Below are 21826 nucleotides of genomic sequence, written 5' to 3'. Positions count from 1 at the left end.
CCTAACAGAGACATCAAAACCAAGCTGCCTGAAGGAAATCGGCATTCAAATACATGAAATTAGGGGAAACTTTTGTTCCTACCGAAATGTGTTCCCTAACAGAAACATCGAAACCAAGCTGCCTGGGGGAAATCGGCATTGCAAAAATATGCAAGTCGGGGGCATTTTTATATTGCAAGTAAGGTGAGTGATACAATTAATTCTAGCAAATAAAATTTAAATTTGGAACTCTAATGTTGGTTGCTTCGTGAAATTTCATATCAATGAACGATCGTTTATTGTGAAAAAATTAGCGCAAGTGTAAGTGTAAAATTGTATATGGTATCATTTGTGTTAAAAATAACTATGAAACGATTTATTTCAATTTTCATAAATAAAAACCAAGGTGTGTTCCCGCTCGAGAACGGGTCGTTTGGTTTAAGCTGTCTATTTATTCTCTTCATTTTCACCCAAGGAAAGTTTATACGGCGAGAAAATTTGGAAAAGTGAAGAAATACTAGAAGAAGTGATTGAGCAAATGAGCTCTACATATAGTATCAAATGTTGTTAGTCCAATTAAAATTCGCATTGGGTTGAATAAACATTCAGAAAGTAAAAATTGTAAAAGATTCAAAAATGTTTTTTTTTTATCTGTATTATAGTGACTCATTTGGCTGGTTCGTCACTTTTACTTCCATTTTTGGAAGAATGTCGGGAGTGAGAATTGAACTCGTGACCTTTAGCGTGAGAGGCATGGATGTTACCATGTTATTACGCCAGATCGGCTCCGATCAAAAATGTTTTCTCTATATTGAAATAACATGTTTTTACCGATGATCTGATTATTAATTATCTTATATTACATTGGTGAGTTTTTTTTTCTTTTTTTCATCCATACATATCACAGGAGGCATCTCGTCTAGGATCACAGAGGGCGGTTTTCATCATATCTCGTTCCACTTCAGTATCTTTCATCTGAAACGCACCATCCAGCGACTGTTTACCATCCTACTGTCATCATAACTCGGTGGAGTGAACAAACAATACACAACAACCAAACAAAACGGCCGTTTTCAGGGCGTCCAAACCATTATCAAAGAGTTTAACGATGTAATTCTTCGAGCATATCCAAAATCAACAGATAGCCTAACGGAATCCTACGTCAACTATGCGGTCGTGTCTCGGACACAACCCTCCTGTGACTTCACACACATCCAATGCATGATGGAAAGTACCCGCACTGATTTTCAGCTTACTTTATTTTCAGTAAAAACATGCAAAAACACATTTTTATAAAACATTTGGCTAGTTGTTTCGAAAACCAGTATATTGAGTGAGCTGTAAGAAACTGCTTTTAACATTTTGAAAACATGAGTTTCCAAAGATACAATTGAAGTTTTCTTTAACATGTTCGTCTTACCCCCATCTCCCCTAATTAGTTTAGTCGTCGCGATTGTTCACATTATCCTCTCTGTCCTATCAAGTGCGACTGTCCGTTTTATTGTGTATGTAAAGCTATCGGTTGAGACCGTGTGTATTTCAATGCACTAGAGAGGATATTCGTAAGTGCTTCCGTGACCGAGTGGTTATCAGCAAATTCGACGATCCATTTTTATTTATATAGATAGAAGAAGATATAGGAGTGAACGGGAGCACTCTAAAACATCCATATGCAAAGTTTGGTTCCGTTTGCTTGATTGATTCTCGAGTTATGCAGCCCCCTTAGGGGTGGGAAGGAGTGTTAAACCACCATAGAAACATTTATTGCACCCTAAAACCTCCACAAGCTAAATTTGGTTCCATTTGCTTGATTAGTTCTCGAGTTATGCAGAAATTTGAGTTTCATTTGTATGGTAGACCCTAAGAGAGGGGGGAGGAGTGTCGATTCACCAAAGAAACGTTTTGTGCTCTCTAAAACCTCCGCATGCCAAATTTGGTAATCATTCAAGACACTTACATGTTGTTAAATTGAAATTATTGAAATTATTGAGAAATTGATTTCTAACCACAATTCTTAATAGAATATAATATTCACTACTTTGACCCATTGTCACCCCTTCTAAGGGGTAAGATAGGGTCAACTTTCATTCAATCGTAGTTCAGTGAAAAAATAATATTATTCAACAATTCCTTGAACACTTACGAGTGTTCATCATTAGAGAACATTTCTACGTAATCAGAATTGTGTTTTACTCTAATTTACGATAGTTATTCAACAAAAAGTTCGAAAACTGCCTTTTTTGACCCATTTTCACCCCCATCGACGGTACTTCGTTGTACTCTCGACTGTCAATTCGTTTTGTGAGATGAGATAGTGCATCGTGTAGGTGAGTATTTACTTACAATAGAACCCCGATTATCCGCGGAATAGTCTACGCTACGTCACCTCGAATAACAAAAATCGCGGATAGCGCAATGAAGGACGAAAAATCAAGTGCAACCGCGAAAAAATATATTTTAGCATGTTTTATCAATACAGAAATCATTCAAAGAATTCATTCAATACATCTGTAAGGTCGTGAGGAGAGATAATGTGAAAGCTATGTCCAAATTTATTGGATGACCTACTGGAAACAGTCACACATATCGAAACAGAGAAACTCGTATCTTCGATTGCTAAAAGGATACAACTGTTTGGCAACAGGCAATCAAATGTGCCACAGTCCCATAATAGATCCACGACTTCCAGTATGCGATACGCGTATGATTATTGCCTGTTATTATGAATTGTGTAAGGAAATTTTTCTTGGAAAAAATCTGCCATACGGACATTTTAGACTGTTAGGCCAGTAAAATATATTGCGATATATTGCAGACGACCTAGAATTTAAATTGAATCAGCTATTATCAAAAAATATCGGCAATTGTTTTCGAAAATTTTTACCATTTAATCATTCCAGACTCAAAAAAGTGTAAATAATTTATTTTCAAATAATGATCTCATTGAAATGTGGGTCAATGATGTTGATCCAGATGACTGTAGCTGTATCCCGAACCATGGCCATAGCCGTGATGATCGTGATGATGGCCATAAACCTGTGGATGGTGAGCATGGCCGATTCGCTTCACATGGGCATGCAGTCCACTATGTTTGTCCGAATGATACTCAACCACTCGTTTGGTACCGTCAGCCTCGTCCAGAGTATAACCTCCCTTCACAACATCTCCATCACGGTGCTCCCATTGGCTTTTATGATCTCCGGTATGGTGGTCCTTAACTCCATATTCGTACTTATATTTGGGATAAGTGTGATAATCCTTATGCCCATCGCCTCCCCAATAATGGCCGGAAACAGCGACCAACAGGCAGCATAAACTGAAGATGGTAACCTAAAAAATAGGATTTTTTTTATTGTGCAATGCTAAATTTATCTTCAACTCACTTTGAACATTTTGCTAGGATAATCGCTTCTGCAGAACTGGTACTGTCCACAGAGTTCTTGTCCGCTTTTATACCACCGAGCAGCCAAGTCTCACGCTCTCAATCGAAAAGAACATTGATTAGTACACTAATTTGCTTACGAGTGATTTCACCTGCATCCATTTGTGCGACGGCCAGAGCAATTCTACATGCCATTAAAATTGCTTTACTAAGCGTATAAAATGTACCGCGGTGTAAAACGCGCGGTTACTTGGCGTGACAAAAATGCGACCTCCGCTAGTAGAAGCTGGAAGAAAACCACACATTTTGCCAGAGCTCGGATCGGCCAGATAGGCCTTGAAACTTTCGGTTTTTAGTGGCCGAATTTTGCAAAACTGCGATCGAAAACCGAAACATTTTCAGGAAGCTCGAATTAGTGCCATGCTCGGAGGCGAGCAAACGCAAAAGACACAAAGTCAACTGCAACGGAAAGAGCCGATTTCTCCGACTGATCCGAGGCTCTCGAAGCGAAGAGGGCCGTAAGAAAATGGTTAATGGATTTGCTGCGGATAATTGGGACCAATTCGCACCGCTAATTGGGTGTGAAATCGGAACATTTGATTAATCATAAATGTGGTTTTATCGTTTAGTTTGATTTATTTAGGCGTGTAAGCTCGTGATGTGATGAGCTATCGGATGGCAACTGTTTTTGTTTTCTTGTATGTTACATAAACCTGGAACACGTTCTGAATAGAACACCATTTTTTACATTTTTGCCGTCAGTGTTCGGTAAACGCCACACTTTTGGATTATGAAAAACTGTATGACGAATTTCATGCCAACTCGTCTTAGAAGTTAACAGCACCATCTCAGATAGCAATGAAATGTTGTGGATGTGAAGACATTGGTCATTTAAGCAACTTTGCACACTTGAAATCTCCAAAAATGGACTAGACTGCTTTTTGAAAAAGGCCAAAGATTTTTCTTAATGTTTTACAGATTTTTTAAAAATTTTAAAAATTTCAAAAATTGAAATTCATTTTTCTCAAAAATGTATTTTTTTAATTTTCAAAAAAAATATATGAACAGCCCCTACAATTTTCAACAAGTCACCCATACATCGGAATATGGGCACTTTTGCAGGGAAAAAGTTTTTCTAACATTTTTTTCATGATTTCTTTAAAAACATTATAACTGATCATAATTTTGTTCAAAGTCAATATAGCGATAAAGTAATATACTTTATAAAAAATTGTTTTATGAACTTTTGATATGAACAATAAAATATGAACTTTTGTCGAAGATATTTACTTTCTACCGTTTATAGTTTCTGGAATATATGGCATTTGAAAAGATAATATTTTTCCCGTAACACTTTTTAGTGCAAAGTATGTCAATTGCGGTAATTTACAGGTTAAAAATTCACAGTATTTTTTTAAAGAAAAAATGAAAAAGTTGATTTAAGGATAATTCTTTCCGTATAGCAGTGCCCTTCTTTCGAAGTATGGGTGACTTATTGGAAATTGTAAGGACTTTGTTTTTGAGATTTTTAAAAAGATACGAAAAATAAATATATATTTTCATTTTTTTCAAATCGTTTGATATTTTTAAAATGAAAACATAAATAATTTCTTACATTTTATTCTTTAACCAGCTGACCCGGCAAACTTCGTCCCGCTCAAAATTTATTTTTCTTTATCACATTCACGTTTTTTTACTAAGCGCACGTTCATGAGTCCAATCGCAGAACTGTTCATTGATTGATCTTCTAATCTACCCATTAAAATTATTTTTTACTATAAAATTTCAGTAATTCTACCAAAACTCGACGTTATAATATCAGATTATTTCCAGACACAACGCTCGTGCAAAATTTTTCATCCATTTGCAAATAACATGTTTCTCCGTTACATGGTTACATTTGGTTTCATTTGCTTGATTAATTCTCGAGTAATGCAGAAATTATTGCATTTATTGCACCCCAAAACCACAATATGCCAAATTTGGTTCCATTTGCTGATCAGTTCTCGAATAATGCAGAAATTGTATTTCATTTGTATGGCAGCCCCCTCTAAGTATCTAGCTAAGTATCTAACCACCATATAATCATTTATTGCACCCTAAAACCGTCGCATGCCAAATTTCGTTTCATTTGCTTGATCAGTTCTCGAGTAATGTAGAAATTTGTATTTCATTTGTATAACAGCCCCCCTTGAAGAGGGGCATTTCCTCAAAAAAAATTTTTTAAATTATTTTATTTATTCTCAAACCAATTATATGAATTGCCCTTATAATTTCCGAATATTTATTTTAATCCGCAAAATCTCCTAGACCCTCATTTTGCCGATAATATCGTTCAACTGGACAGATTATTTCATTGGAAATTTGCATGGTTACGCTTGTAGGCAAAAAAAACAACAAAATCGCGTTTTCCCAACGTTAATGGTGTTGGTGGTTACGTCTCCTATGCAAACATGAGTAGTACAGGGTAAGAGTTTTTGTAACAACAACTTTTCCAAGTTTTCTTTGAAAAAAAGTCACAGAAGGGTTGTGTCCGAGACACGACCACATAGTTGACGTAGGATTCCGTTAGGCTATCTGTTGAATTTGGATATGCTTGAAGCATTACATCGTTAAACTCTTTGATAATGATTTGGTGGCCCTGAAAACGGCCGTCTTGTTTGGTTGTTGTGTATTGTTTGTTCACTCCACCGAGTTATGATGACAGTAGGATGGTAAACAGTCGTTGGATGGTGCGTTTCAGACAAAAGATACTGAAGTGGAACAAGATATGATGAAAACCGCCCTCTGTGATCCTAGACGAGATGCCTCCTGTAATATGTATGGATGAAATAAAGAAAAAAAACTCACCAATGTAATATAAGATAATTAATAATCAGATCGTCGGTAAAAACATGTTATTTCAATATAGAGAAAACATTTTTGAAATGGAATAGGTAATTTTCTTTTACAATTTTTACTTTCTGAATGTTTATTCAACCCAATGCGAATTTTAATTGGACTAACAACATTTAATACTATATGTAGAGCTCATTTTCTCAATCACTTCTTCTAGTATTTCTTCACTTTTCCAAATTTTCTCGCCGTATAAACTTTCCTTGGGTGAAAATAAACAGAATAAACAGACAGCTTAAACCAAACGACCCGTTCTCGAGCGGGAACACACCTTGGTTTTTATTTATGAAAATTGAAATAAATCTTTTCATATATCAAGTTATTTTTAACACAACTGATACCATATACAATTTTACACTTAAACTTGCGCTAAATATTTCACAATAAACGATCGTTTATTGATATGAAATTTCACGAAGCAACCAACATTAGAGTTCCAAATTTAAATTTTATTTGCTAGAATTAATTATATCACTCACCTTACTTGCAATATAAAAATGCCCCCGACTTGCATATTTTTGCAATGCCAATTTCCCCCAGGTAGCTTGGTTTCGATGTTTCTGTTAGGGAACACATTTCGGTAGGAACAAAAGTTCCCCCTAATTTCATGTATTTGAATGCCGATTTCCTTCAGGCAGCTTGGTTTTGATGTCTCTGTTTAGGAGTCGCCGCATGTGTCGTAAATTCGACCATTCAGAAGTGGGTATTTCCGTTAGGATAGGGGTTGAAATTTTCCAATTGTTCGACAGTTAGTTTCATGACGTATATTATTTTCTTCAACACAAAAAAATGTTATGAAGTATCGAAATCGATTGATGCAAAAGATTCATCAATCCATCATGAAATGACTGAGCAGTAAGCGTTTGAAATTGGACAATTTTCACGATGTACTTGATTTTCGATTTTCAATTTGTACCCCAATATGTTCCCGAAAGACGTAATCCTACGTCAAAATACCATCAATGTTAACCTGTAACATTTTTATTTGGCAATTATCCCTATTGACATGTTCTGTTAAGGTTTTGACATAGGACTATGTCTTTGATTTCTATATAGGGGCGTAACTCTACGAAAAATGTAACGATTCATTAAGAATTTTCAAACGCATATTACTCAAAATCGTTATCGCGACATATGTTGAGTTATATACCATTGGACAGGAAATTTATCCAGAATTTTTTTGGCTCAATACAGTGAATATAGTGAATATAGTAAAAAAAGTTGACGATTTGACAATTCAAATGGGTATGTTTTTTTTTCGATTTCACTAGCCTCGTTTTCCCCCACATCGCAACGAGCAATTTTTTGCCTACAATTAGGCGTTAGCTCTAATGTGATTAGATGCGTATTATGAATTATTCTCGATTTGCCGGTAATAGGCATTTATCAGTTGTCAGAATCAATGTAGGGATGATTTAGGAATGATCTTGAAGATGATATTGGATGATTCTACTCTAAAGTTTTGACGAGAGCCTGGCTCAAAAGGTTAAACGTCGATAGAAATTTTATTAGATTGAAGTTCAGGTTGTTGTCCAATCAATTCGTACTCAATTGTAGGTCTTGCTAATAACAATTTATGGAATTGTGGTCCAGGATATCATTATATCGAGCATGTTTTTTTTGGTTATGTAAAAAAATGCAATTAATGAATTTAACCGGCTGCTGATTTAGAAGTTCGAAAAGGTATACTCACGCATATGTTCATGACTTCCATTTGATGTATCAAAAAAGTCAAAAATACAGATTTTGAACAATGAAAAAACTCAATTTAAATTCCTTTACTACACACAATCACAGTCTTATGTCAAGATCGCGGCCGTACCTCTAGGCCCAGACCCATCAACTTTTTTTTTTTATTTAAAAACATGTCAAACGCGATAATTTAAACTCAAAGATGCTACGAGAAAAACATATTTTTTTCAGAAATCTCCATACAAAATTGTCATTTATCCCAGAAACTAGAAAAGAAAGAAAGATGAAATCTTCGACAATAGTCCATCATTTAATGAGATCTAAAACTTTGTCGAATACATTATATCGCTATCTTGACTGTGAACAAAATTATGATTTTCATAGAAAACATGAAAAAGTTGTTGTAAGAAAAACTTTTTCCCTGTAAAAGTGCCCATCTTCCGATGTAGGTGTAACTTGTTGGAGATTGTAAGGTCTAGTCAAAACACATTTTTGAGAAAAGAATTTAAATTTTTATAAAAGAAAATCAGTGGAAAATTAATTTTTTGTTATGTGTTATTAAGAAAATTCAAACATTTTCCTACATTTTATTTATTGATCAAAATTTTGTAGGGTATAGTTCTTGTGTCATTTTGTCATTTTTCCTTTTTGTCATTTTCATTTTGAGTCTAAACAAATCTTGGGCCCTTTTTCGAAAAGTAGTCTAATTCTTTTTTGAATATTTCAAATATGCAAAGTTGCCCAAATGACCAATGTCTTTACACCCATAACGTTTCACTGCAATCTGAGATGTTGCTGCCAATGGCCAGTCGATTTGGCATGACACTTTTTGTATAGGAAATATTTAAAACATTGATTCATTTTATTTAATATTGTTATTAAATTATGAAACCAATCGTTTCATTGCATCGTGCAATATCATACCCAAGAGAAAAAAGTAGAACAGCCGAAGGCAATAATGTATATTGTTTTTGCGCTACCATCGGTTGATTCTCTGCTACCGTGCGTATCGAACGCGCTGAATCGTTTGCTTCTGGGAGCATTCTCAGAATACGCACGATGCTCATATGCTCAGTGCAGTGCAGAAGCAAAGCAGAGAAGAAACTTTGCTACTCAACTTTCGCCCCTGCATCGGGCGAGAGTACAAAACATTCTCATTTGCGATTTTTATTCCTGCTTCGCTCCATCCAGCGAGCAGTCAACATCTTTCTTGATGATGATTCGTTGAATTAGAATGAGTTAAATTAAAAGATATTCATTCGCCATTTTAACCCATAGTTTGATTCCGAGCATGGTTTTCAGAACATCTTCTTCTACTGTAGGGGCATTGTACCACTGCGACCATTAGTTTGATCTATTGTAGCGCACTCCAGTTTGCTATGTATGTAGTGTCAGTTCGTTCCATCACTCAGGGAATCAGTTATGGTCGCAACAGGACTTTGCATATGTATGTATATGGTATGACTTGCTTTATGAAGTTCCTTACCATTTTTGGTTCAGCAGACCAAATCTCGTTAGGCATAAGAATGCCCTTTCCAAGAATTCGCAGTCTTCGCTGGATAAGTGTACTGCATTGACACAGTAAATGTTCCGAAGTTTCAGCTTCGAAATTGCAGAAACGACAGTTATCATCTGCCAGTTTTTCGATTTTTTAAGGTGATCCCATGGTTTTTCATTCGCTGGTGAACATCTGCTTCAAAAGTCGTCGGTTACAATTCGTACAGTACCCAATTTTAGTTGTTTCTGAGCTATTATATGGAATGACTTAGCTCTGAGTCAGGGTTAGAGCGAGTTATTCGGTATCTAAAATATTACGGCCATAACAATTAAAATCAAACGCGTTTTTCTCGAAACGTCGGGAAAAATATTTCTTTTTTTTTATTATCATTATTATAAATGTTTATTAGTCGTGAGAGAATAGACAAATTTTGATACATTCAGTTAATTAGAAAACGGTGTTTCAAATTTAAGATTATTTTTGCATCTCTGGTAGTTATTGGTTTATTTGACTAGATAATGACTTTAGTAATCCGAATTTGATTACATAAACAACATTAATGCTCATAGTAGTCAAGCTAATCCATTCATGCTCAAACAGTACTATAAACATTTGATGATCCAGTCATTGAATGGCGCCCATAAAAGTGAAGGAAAAAGATTACTATAAAATGTTATATTTTATCATTTAGAAGAAATATAAAAAAAAACAGGTTGACATGTTGTGGTAAAAATTAATTTTGTGCAATGTAAATTGAACTTAAGAACAAATAAAAATTCATTATCAATTATCGGGCGGGAGGCTATAGAATTCTACTTATGTAACACGATGAAGATTTACTTCATTTACAAAAAAAAAAAAATCAAAATCCAGCATTTCCTGACATGTATTAATAATAAGGATAACTAATCATCAAATAACTTGTAAAATGAATCACACGATCTCCAACGATTGATCGATAATGGAAATCCTAACAACATAACACTACTGCTACGCAGCACAACATAATATGAAAAGCTTGAAAACGCAAAAACAATCACTTCGATACATATCGATATACTATTTCATCACAACGTCGATATCGGTGACCGGAATAAATCGCCACAGTAAACAACTGCAACAGAAACAACCGCTTAGAAAAAGTGTAGTAGGCTAGAAATATTTGGCGCGGGAAAAACATCATGTGCCTCACATTTCTATTATAAATTTATTCTCTTGTTCTCGTTTTTCGAAATTTATTCTGAGGACAATGTAATGGGGACGAAGTCCCCATTTGGCGAGGATAAGGAATCGAGGCGGCCCATGCCGCCAAGATGACGCAATCCGAGTCCACCGCCGACCCGCCGTCGGAAGCGGCGGTGTCTCGCACGCAAACCTGGGATCCACTGATTGCCCGGTTAGTTTGAAACATAGGATACGATCCTTTAGCAATGTCCGACCGAGCTCTAGCGAGCGTCGGACGGTATACGTCTGCCCGGGGCGTTACGTTTGCCTGGGGCGATACGTTTGCCCGGTTAATTCTTGTTTTGAAATACAATACCGCGCCACAATATTTATAGCCTACTACACATTTTATAAGCGGTGGTTTCTGTTGCAGTCGTTTTCTGTGGCGATTTATTCCGGGAACCGTCGATATCACAGTCACAATAATATTATTCTCGCCCATTATTTAATCCCCTCGCGCTTGCGGATGATCCGCACCACCGATCATCTTAACGTGGGCCTGGAAACCATTCTGCTTATCGGATGTGTACTCAACCACACGCTCAGAGCCGTCAGCTTCATGCACAGTGTAACCGCCCTTAACAGCATCACCATCGCGGGTTTCCCACTGGCTTTTGTGATCTCCGGTGTGAGGATCCTTGACGCCGTATTCGAACGTGTACTTAGGATACGTGTAATAGTCCTTGTGTACCCCTTCCTGGTTACTCCCTCGCTCTGGTTCACTGTGGTGATTCTGAGCCGATACTACGGCGAGCGATATGACAACAATGGCAATAAACTGGTGGCGGATAAAAGTTCCAAATAAACCGATAAAATAATTCATATTTCATGGTTTACCTTCAACATTTTGCTTTCCAAATCGAAGTTAACTTAGCAAGGTGAAGACACACAAGTGAATGATGGGTTAGTGCTTAAAACTATTACTTTTATACATCGATGGGCTAGACCTTCGTGCCAAGCACATATATGTGTTTGCTCGCGAAGTTTAGCGGTTGGAAAAATATATTATTTTCAAAAGTGGTTCGATAACAGTCCATTGGAATAAAACTCATAACAGTGGCTTAAACATAAACAATATAGAAAATGAGCAATAGGCACGCCATACAGTTCCAATTTAGGATGTTTATCACGCATGAAGACATATAGATACAGTGACTCAAATTCAAAATCGTATCCCACCATGCAAATCTCTTTTCGCTACTTTTGAACGTCGAAAACAAGCTTTCGAAATATTACATTTAGATAATGATATATACATCATTTCAAATACTCAAACCATCAGCTTCTGGAATATTTCACGAACACATTGTTATCTTGGTGTGTGTAGATGCAGAGAACAAAAGTATCGAGAAGAAATAAAAAAAATTCTGGTGATTTTTCGGTTTTCAAAAAACTCAAATTTTAACGTTTGCGACACCAGTAAATGAAGTCCGAATGAGCTAATATTTTGCATAGGGTATATTATCGTGCAAATCAACATTTCGTAGCAAGTTCCGAATGAAAAATCGCGATGACTATTTTGAATGGCACTCAAAACTATACTTTTCGTTTCGTACTCCGAAAAAAAGTCCCAGAATGCCGATTTTTGACAAAACATTTTTTTTACGAGATGACACTAGATCTCGACGTTTCATGCAATTTTAAGACATTTGGCATCAACAATTTTTTTTTCGAAAACCCCGATTGCATTACTCTCCCCTTGGGTGTTTTTTCGATTTTCAAAAAAATAAAACTTTGACCGCTTTGCGCCACTCTGTCTTAAGTCCGATTGAGCAGAAATTCGGCATAGGGTGATTTTTCGAGGTGGTAAACCTTTTGTACAGGGTAACTTTTTTGAAATTTTGGGGTCGATTTTTTCCCATACATTCATTGGCACCCTAATATACACACACTCCTCACCCATAAACTCGTTTTCATGATAGATTATTAAATTATTCACCATCAAAAACGAAGGGGAAATTTTTCATTCAAATAACAATATCTCCGTGTTGAGAGATCATACAGACACGTTATATATCAAATGAAAGCTGGTTGGTAAATGGACTTGCTATTGACTTGGTTGACAAACAAATGTGTTAATTTAGAAAAGTTCTTTAAAACCAGAAAGAAATCAATTTTTTGTGTCTTCTCGATATTTTTGTCACTACAGTTTGCTATTCTACTGCTTATTGCTTTAAAATAGCATTTTGAATGCATAGATGTGGTAATTCAGCATAAGCATCACTGTTCGAATACTTTTTATTATTTAATTAGCAGTTAGCAGAATGTTTTACTGAAGTGATTTCTAAGAAAACATCAAGCAGATCACCTACTGATTTTAAAGCTCATTGGATAACTGGGTAACGCTAGTATGCGATGGTACTACGATATTAGTTTATGACACACTATTGTAGCATCAACAAAACGTAATTCCATCGATGGATTTTATTTCAATAAATAAAATACCATTGGCCTGAAAATTTACTGTAGGGGAAAGGGAGGCAGTTTAGAAAGGGGGGCAGTTTCGGACAACGCTTGTAAAAATTAAGTGGTACAATTTTCAACCAAATTAAAAATATAAGTAACTTAACAGCCCTTTCACCAATAGCCCTTACACCAACGAATACAACACAGTGCCCTTTTTCATACACATTTCGAAACTTTTGAGCTTGGAGTTGTAAGTATTTCCCTAATTTCTTTGAGAACGATTTCGAAATTTATGTACACCACCTCAGTTAGTAACTAATAAGAAATAAAAAAAGTCACAGGAGGGTTGTGTCCGAGATACGACCGCATTCAACGTAGGATTCCGTTAGGCTCTCTGTTGATTTTGGATAAGTTTGAAGAGTTACATCGTTAAATTCTTTGTTAATTATTTGGTGGCCCTGAAAAGGGCGGTTTTGTTTAGTTGTTGGGTATTGTTTGTTCACTCCACCAGTGTTTACCGAGTGATGATGACAGAAGGATGGTAGACAGTCGTTGGATGGTGCGTATCAGATAGAAGATACCGAAGTGGAACGAGATATGATGAAAACCACCCTCTGTGATCCAAGACGAGATACCTCCTGAGTTATGTACGGATGAAATAGAGAAAAAAAGCTCACCAATGAGATTATTACCAATACCGAACACAATTATCAATTTTTCTCATCAGTAAAAAAATGTTACTTTGATATAGAGAAAACGTATTTGAAATGGAAAAGATAAATTTCTACTACAATTTTTACTTTCTGTGTATATTCAACCCAATGCGGATTTTATTTGGACTAACAACAACTAATACTAAATGTAGAGCATACAGGAAATCACCTTTTTCTAATGTTTGTTTCCTGTTCCAATTCTTCTCGCCGCATAAACTTTCTTTGGGTGAAAATGAACACAACAAAACAGACAACTTAAACCAAACGACCGGTTCTTGAGCGGGAACACACCTTGGTTTTTAATGATCATTGGAATGAATCGGTTCATATTTCATGTCATTTTTAACACAACTGCTACCATATACAATTTTGCACTTACACTTGGTCGGTGTTAAATCAGAGGGGACCTAGTAGCAAAATTAAAAATTTCGAGTTATTGATTGTATTTAACTAAGTATTACGTAAGCTGCATACCACACTTATCAGATTTGGAGAATCACGCGTACAGCAGGAATAACGTATCGTAATTGTTTAGAACGCTCAATGAAGGCCCCTTATAGCGCCAAACTTCAAGCTCGTTTTTCTTGAAATCAGAAAAATGTCACATGGTCCGGTCTGACTTAACACCGACAACTTGTGCTAAATTTTTCACAATACACGATCGGTCATTGATATGAAATTTCACGAAGCAACCAACATTAAGGTTCCAAATTTAAATTTTATTTCCTAGAATTAATCGTATCACTCACCTTACTGGCAATATAAAAATGCCCCCGACTTGCATATATTTGCAATGCCGATTTCCCCCAGCCAGCTTGGTTTTGATGACTCTGTTAGGAAACACATTTCGGTAGGAACAAAAGCTCCCCCTACTTTCAAGTATTTGCAATGTTGATTTCCCCCATGTAGCTTGGTTTTGATGTCTCTGATAGGGACCTGCCGCATGTGTCATCAATTTCGACAAATCAGAAGTGGGTATTTCCGTTAGGATATGGGTTGAGGTTTTTCAATTGTTCGATAGTTAGTTTCATGACATATATTATTTTCTACAATATAAAAATTTGTTATGAAGTACCGAAATCGATTGACGCAAAAATTTCATCAATACATCATGAAATGACTGAGCATTAAGCGATTGAAATTGGACAATTTTCACAATGTGCTCGATTTTCGATTTTCAATTTGTACCCCAATATGTTCCCGAAAGACGTAATCCTACGTCAAAAAACGTACATACAACTGACAAATAAAGGTCGATTTATTAGATAAAATTATGATTTGTCTTCGGATGGTGGTGGGGCACATTCGGACACTTTTTAATACCTCATACAATTTGTGTCTGATTGTTGTTTACTTACAAACATCTATTTAGTCTGATTCTCAGACCTAATGATGGTTCGAAACTACAAAAAGAAAACCGATAGAACCAGCATAAACGAAGATGAGATGGAAAGAGCTATCGAACTAGTTTCGAATTTTGTGGAGGCGATCTGGCGTAGTGGTAACATTCATACCTCTCACGCAGAGATCACGAGTTCAATTCTCACTCCCGACATTCTTCCAAAAATGGAACTAAAAGTGACGAACCAGCCGAAATGTGTTGAAAGTCACTATAATAGAGAGAGAAAAAAAAAGTTTCGAATAGAACGTTTTCATGATTCTAGCTCACAGGTGGTCCAACTGAGTACATTGTCTTTGCTAATTTCCCAACTAACGGTTGCATAACAGGAAAACTGTGTCTCAATGTTCTGGAACATTTGAAAAAGGTAGCAAAAAGCAACGTAAACGAATCAATTCCAAAAACATCAATCAGAAAGTCATTGCACTTTGGAAACAATTAAATATTGCCGAGAAAATTGCACAATTATTTTCCACCTTATGTCACAAATCGCTTACAACCACTGGATGTTTCAGTTATGGGCCCTTTCAAGCAAAAGCTCTCAGTTTCCCAGAACGATTGGCTACTTGGTTACCATCCTGGAAAAAGTATTTCTATACACGAACTTTCAGGTATAGTTGCATCGGCTTATAATGCTTCTTTCAATCTGAGTAATATCCTAGCTGGATTCAAAATGACAGGTTGCTATCCATTCTCAAGAAAGGTTTTTTCGAACAAGGATTTTGAATGCTGAAATGATTTCACCTACTGGATCGGAGGTAGCAACTGACTCATCGGGTAATACAACAATGCTGCAAAACATTGCATCTACAGCACAGATAGATTTTACTTTGGCAACTTTGTCCTCGGAAAATGTTGAACAATTTCCAAAAACTTTACCGCGGAAAACCACCACTCGAAAACGGAAGAAAGCAAACCAACCACGTAAAAATTCAATATGCTAATTGATGTGACTTTTCAAGAAATAAGTTTGTATTGTATCACTGATTAGTAGCTGAGAAGATCAGGTAATCAATTGTCAGTATATGGGTTGCATTTTGAACTAATAATTCACCGTTTGTTAGTTTTTTACACGGATTTTGGAATTTACGCGGTTTTTCTCCGCGGATTTTGGAATTTACGCGGTTTTTGTTTACGCGGCACGTATCCCCCGCGTAAAAAGCGACTTCAGTGTACTGATAAACAGAAAAATGCGGAATATGCTGGAAAAAGAGGAAACGGAAATAATTGTTGATAAAGATAAAATTTTAATTTTTTTTCGTTTTCCGAAAGTGCCCCAGGACTGTCCGAAAGTACCCCACACATGGGGCACATTCGGACAAAAAGGCGATTTTGGGGTCTTCGTAGCCTAAATGGTTGCGTGTCCGCTACTAAGCGAACGATCATGAGCTCATAACTCAGGGCCCCTAAACTGACCATCTTTGTGTGTTATTCTAGCTACTATGTCCACGCAACAATCATCATGTGAAGGTAATCCCAGTCCCTTACCGCTCACAGACCGAAAGGTCTGCTGCATCGGTAATTGGAACTATTAATAACCCAACAAAGGAAGCCTCATATCAACAGTCCCGCTGTGAACAGCCCAACTGTGAACATTCGAACAATAGCAATATTCTTACGGCGAAAAAGGCGACATGTGTTGTGCATCGATAGAATAGGAATTCTCTTACGTCTAAACGACTACTGTGTTATAGATAAAAACAAATGTTTATCGATAGATAGACGCCTCAAAATGGTAACAGTGTAGTATACAACAAAAGTTATCTTTAAAAAAAAGGCGGTTTTCAAAAATTCGTAATCGCATCAACGTACACCTCTAACACGCTCATATGATACATTGATGTCCAAATGACAACCAGGAAGAATTCAGGTTTTTTTTTAAGTTTACAAAAAATATTAAAAATCAAGGAAAAAAAAGTGTCCGAATGTGCCCCCCTCTCCCCTACAATTATATTGCAAAGAAGCGTGTAACGGAATATTTATGTTTGCTCGTTGATGTTTGCGGTGAGCATACTCTATCAAATATTATTCGCAAAAACGTTTTCTTACTATGAGTAACTTCATGAGTCTCATCGCAGAACTGTTCATTGATTGATCTTCTAATTGATCTTCTAATCGACCCTATTGAATTTATCTTTTACTATAAAATTCCTAGCATACTCTATCAAATATTATTCGCAAAAACGTTTTCTTACTATGAGTAACTTCATGAGTCTCATCGCAGAACTGTTCATTGATTGATCTTCTAATTGATCTTCTAATCGACCCTATTGAATTTATCTTTTACTATAAAATTCCTAGTATTTCTAACAAAACTCATCATTATAATATCAAATTATTTTCAGACACAATTCTCGTTCAAGATTTTTCAACCACTTGCAAATAACATGTTTCTCCGTTACATGGAATAAATGTTTTATACAGTAAATATAATAGAATAAAGACAGCCCTAAATCGGACAATTCCTTCCTCGAGTTCTGCTCTTATCAACACATTCGGCGATACTTTTTTATTGGTATAGATAGAAGAAGATGTAGGAGTGCGTTTCATGGTGCGTAGAACATATGGGAATTTAATTTTCCGAATTTTCCCTTTTTCATTCAGAGTTTTCCGAAAATTTTCAATTGTCATATTTTGTTGGAATATTTTTGGATGAAATATGTGTAATATTTTTATGGGACCTCCTCTCCATTCCAGAGGAGGGAGGGGTGTCATACCATCATAGAAACATTTCTCATACCCAAAAACCCTCACATCCCGAATTATGCTTGATTAGTTCTCGAGTTTTGCAGAAATTTGTGTTTCATTTCTATGACAGAGACCCCCGTTCAGAAAGGTCGGAGGAGTGTTGAACCACTTTAGAAATGTTCCTTGCCCCCTAAAACCTCGACATGCCAAATTTGGTTCAGTTTGCTTGATTAGTTCTTGAATTATGCAGAAATGTATGTTTCATTTTTATGGCAGCCCCCCTTAGAGAGGGGGGTGGATAGTCCAACCACCATAAAAACATTTATTGCACCCTAAAACCTTCACATGCCAAATTTGATTTCATTTGCTTGATTAATTCTCGAACAATTTGTATGGCAGCCCCCCCTAGAGAGGGGGGTGGAGAGTCTAACCATCATGGAAACATTTATTGTACCCGCCATGACGGTTTCTCCAGGTGCCTAGATTTTGCGTCCATGTTCGGGAACACATTGCGATCACCAATTATTATCAATGATTGTTATGATTTCAATAGCTTGCTTTCAAAGCAATGTTTAAGCCATTGAAACGATTTTTTGGAACAATAAGTGACAATCATATGAATCTTCGACATTTTATCTTTCGGATGAAGTGATTATTATACCACTTTATTCAGCCGAGGTATTAACGTTCAAAACCTTGCACTCCAGCGTCACTCTCTCGTTTTCGAAACTTTGAACTACGGTACAGAAATGAAAGACGTAGTCCTACGTCAAAAATGTTAGGAAAACCTGTATCTCTCGACGGTTAAATTTCAATGTTGATCCGATTTGTTTTGAAAATGTTGTACAAAATGGAAGCCGAGAGAGGAAATTTGATGTTGGACCCCACATAAAAAACCGGCGTGGTGGTGGTCAGGTCGCGAAATCGCTAAAGGTGGCTACATCGACCGTGTATGATGTGCTGAAACGTTTCCGTGAACGTATAACTGTTGTTCGGATGGATCGGAGGACACGTCGTTGTGGGAACTTACGATCGTAGGCTGAGGTTGAAGGTATTGAGAACAATTAGGGCAAACTCGGGACTCTCGGACTACGGCATCACCAAAAAATACAACTCTAACCAAATTACTATTCGGAAAACCCGTATGGGAGTAGGTTATCGTAATTTCCGTGTCTACAAGCAACCAAATAGGATGCTGAAGTAAAATTTGGTAGCTCGAAAGATGTACGACATGGTTTTGAGGAAGTTCGAAGGATTAATGCTGATGGATGGCGAAACGTACTTGAAGATGAATTTTGGACAGCTCCCAGACCTGAAATTCTTAAGGCCACATCCAGAGGAGATGTCCCCAGCAAATTTGAGTCCGTTTTCGCTGATAAATTTGTCACGAAGTTCTTCACATCACAAGAGATTAATTATGTTTCCAGATTCTGTACGTTTTGAGCGCCACGTTGTGATAGTTTTTCTATACATTCCCGATCGTGTTTGAGACTCGTTCGTTGAATATGTTCGGGAACCGCGAAAAGGTGGTAATTCAACGGGAAAGCTGAGGAACTCGAAGATCTTACACCGGTCCGAGATTATACACCAAACTGACTCAGAGTACCAATATGTAACCAATATTTATAGCAAAATTGGTGTAAAATTACACCTAGCGCACTCGTGGCAGGCAACCATTCTGACTTCAATAACGCCCATTAAGTGCCGCCCAAAGGCATTAGTTTCTAATGTTTGCTGCTCAATTTTCACTGCCGGGAACCGCTTATTGGTGGTGGAAAAATTAAAGTTGAGCGAATGTCTGTAAGCGCGCAGGCGGCACTATCCAAGACTAATGACCTACTGGCCGGGCCTCTGTGGGTTATTGTGATTTATTTTATGCATGTCTTTTTCCGTACGTTTTCACATGTGTTTGATTTGCTGGTTGAACGATTTTCGCATTTTTTTCAATTATTAATGTCAAAATGTTTGACAAATGGTCGACCAATGTAACGTGATAAATTGATTTGCAGAACGATGTGTTGCAAACATATGCCTTGATTGTAAGTACATTTGATAAGTACCTTGGAAAATCGTTTATTGTATTGTCCGATTTATGGCTCGCGATAAGCGGCGATTGTTAGAAGAGGTGCACACAACAATCGTCACGAGAGCATAACTCATCGGCGAATGCACTTCTCTAGCAGCTTCCTCCTTGAGGCGACTGAAAACTAGATTGGTACGCGCCTAACAAGCGTTGCCAATTAAGAGATTTCTAAACAATATGATCAACATGCTGCCGGTAGCGGGAGAGATCTGAATTAAACAGTCGAAGAACGTTGACTTGACTTGGTATAAATTAGCTTTCAGACTAACTGTTGGATATCAGTACACTTCAAGCGTTCCAATCAAGTGGATCAAGTGGATATTATACAACATGATCAAGGTAGTGGGCGGTTCTTGAGCAAAATTACAGCTCAATTAAAACAAAAATCGTGTTTTAGTTTGTTCTAGTTCTTGCACTGGTGGCGGCCGTTTTCGCTGAATGGGATGGTGGTTATGGAGGTCACGATCACAAGGATTACTACGCCTATCCAAAGTACAAGTTTGAGTATGGCGTAAAGGATCACAAAACTGGCGATCATAAGAGTCAATGGGAGCATCGGGATGGAGATGTCGTGAAAGGCCAGTACTCTCTGCATGAGCCCGATGGTACGGAACGTATCGTCAAGTATACCTCCGACAAACACAACGGATTCCAGGCCCATGTGGAGCGAGTTGGACATGCTGTGCACCCACAGATTTATGGACACCACGAGGGAGGTTATGGTGAACACTCGTACTATGGTGGCCATGGACATGGTCACGCTAGCAGTTATGCCAACTCGAATCTGCTTTCGCATCACCACTGAGCCGTGCGTTTTAGGTCCTGATCTCATAATTTTTCCTACACTTATCTTCTGTAAATAAAATATTGCTTCTGTAATTCATTGAATATGATAGTTTGCTTTTGTTTGGAAAATGTGTTTTATAGAGAAATGTTTTGTTTTCATTGTTTCATTGTGATATTTGTTCCTACCGGTGCTCTCGTTTCAGATTTTCTGTTTTTCGAAAATAGAATTTACATTTTCAGTATTACTATTATTAGTACATTTCCATTATCATTAGATCGTGATATTTACTAGCTATAGATTTGATAAATGTTGCGAACACCATAGGATACTCTATAAATTCATGATGAATGGGAAATTTATGCAGAGTGGCTACACTTCCTATCATGGTGACTGGTTTACTACATTAGATTAACACGTTGAGCCCCGCATCGGTCCCTAGAGGCCGACATTGAGTTTTTTTATAGGAAAGCGCTGACTGACTGGGACGGACAGTTATAAAATAATAAAATAAAAATACATACGGTTCGTTTTCGGATGTTTTACAATATGTGACTACTTTCTAGTCAAATTACTGACTATTTTCTATTTATACAATAAGTATCTTTGGGAACTGGGACCGACACTGATATTGTGCAAACGCTTATGTTGCGCTTATGTTAACGTGATGGTCGCAGTGGTTCAAGGATACTACAGAAGATGGCGACTGGTTAAATGTAACACTGATGTGAATTTGAAAAAAAACCTGAAATGAATATTGATATGTTTGGTACCCCACATACTTTTGGTTTTAGAGTCTTTTATCGAAAAGAAGAATGTAGAACGACCTTCCAGATAATATATATAGAATATTAAGTTTGCATATTTCTAATATTCTTTGTCTCTGTTTTCTTGGTAAACTAAGAATTAATGCCTTTTTTTAGATGAGGAACTTCCTTTTCTTTTTCTTGTTTTCTTGTCGATATTATCCATTATAAAAAAATATCCCCGAAACTGTAACTGTTAAAAATTACCATAAGCTACCGATTAGTTTATAGTTTACTGTTTACTATTTTTCCACAAATGTGTATATGTATGACCATT

At 36.7% G+C, this 21826-nt stretch overlaps 3 protein-coding genes across 4 annotated transcripts; 1 reads left to right on the top strand and 2 right to left on the bottom strand.

Moving 5' to 3' along the window:
- Positions 1-2691: 2691 nt before the first annotated feature.
- Positions 2692-3414, bottom strand: LOC129770170 (adult-specific cuticular protein ACP-20-like). 2 transcript variants are annotated; one of them, XR_008742044.1, is made up of 3 exons: positions 3363-3414; positions 2864-3309; positions 2692-2799 (listed from the first exon to the last, which is right to left on the bottom strand). XR_008742044.1 is itself a non-coding variant. In XM_055772833.1 (2 exons), the coding sequence occupies exons 1-2, from the start codon at positions 3369-3371 to the stop codon at positions 2935-2937; spliced, it is 384 nt and encodes a 127-aa protein (XP_055628808.1). In that variant the 5' UTR covers positions 3372-3414; the 3' UTR covers positions 2847-2934. The 2 variants fall into 2 exon arrangements, 1 of the variants encoding a protein (XP_055628808.1); XM_055772833.1 differs by lacking the exon at positions 2692-2799 and having other exon boundaries at positions 2847-3309.
- A 7701-nt stretch (positions 3415-11115) lies between these two features.
- On the bottom strand, positions 11116-11516 carry LOC129766781 (cuticle protein 19-like). Its single transcript, XM_055767378.1, has 2 exons — positions 11508-11516; positions 11116-11448 (listed from the first exon to the last, which is right to left on the bottom strand). Exons 1-2 carry the CDS (start codon positions 11514-11516, stop codon positions 11116-11118), a joined length of 342 nt encoding a protein of 113 aa, XP_055623353.1.
- An 8416-nt stretch (positions 11517-19932) lies between these two features.
- Positions 19933-20847, top strand: LOC129770169 (adult-specific cuticular protein ACP-20-like). Its single transcript, XM_055772832.1, has 2 exons — positions 19933-20298; positions 20357-20847. Exons 1-2 carry the CDS (start codon positions 20290-20292, stop codon positions 20762-20764), a joined length of 417 nt encoding a protein of 138 aa, XP_055628807.1. The 5' UTR covers positions 19933-20289; the 3' UTR covers positions 20765-20847.
- Positions 20848-21826: the final 979 nt, after the last annotated feature.

The sequence above is a fragment of the Toxorhynchites rutilus genome, chromosome 2 (genome assembly GCF_029784135.1).
Source record: "Toxorhynchites rutilus septentrionalis strain SRP chromosome 2, ASM2978413v1, whole genome shotgun sequence".
Classification (NCBI taxonomy): Eukaryota; Metazoa; Arthropoda; class Insecta; order Diptera; family Culicidae; genus Toxorhynchites; species Toxorhynchites rutilus.
The sequence above is the reverse complement of the archived record's forward strand: the minus strand, read 5'-3'. Positions and strand labels throughout refer to the sequence as shown.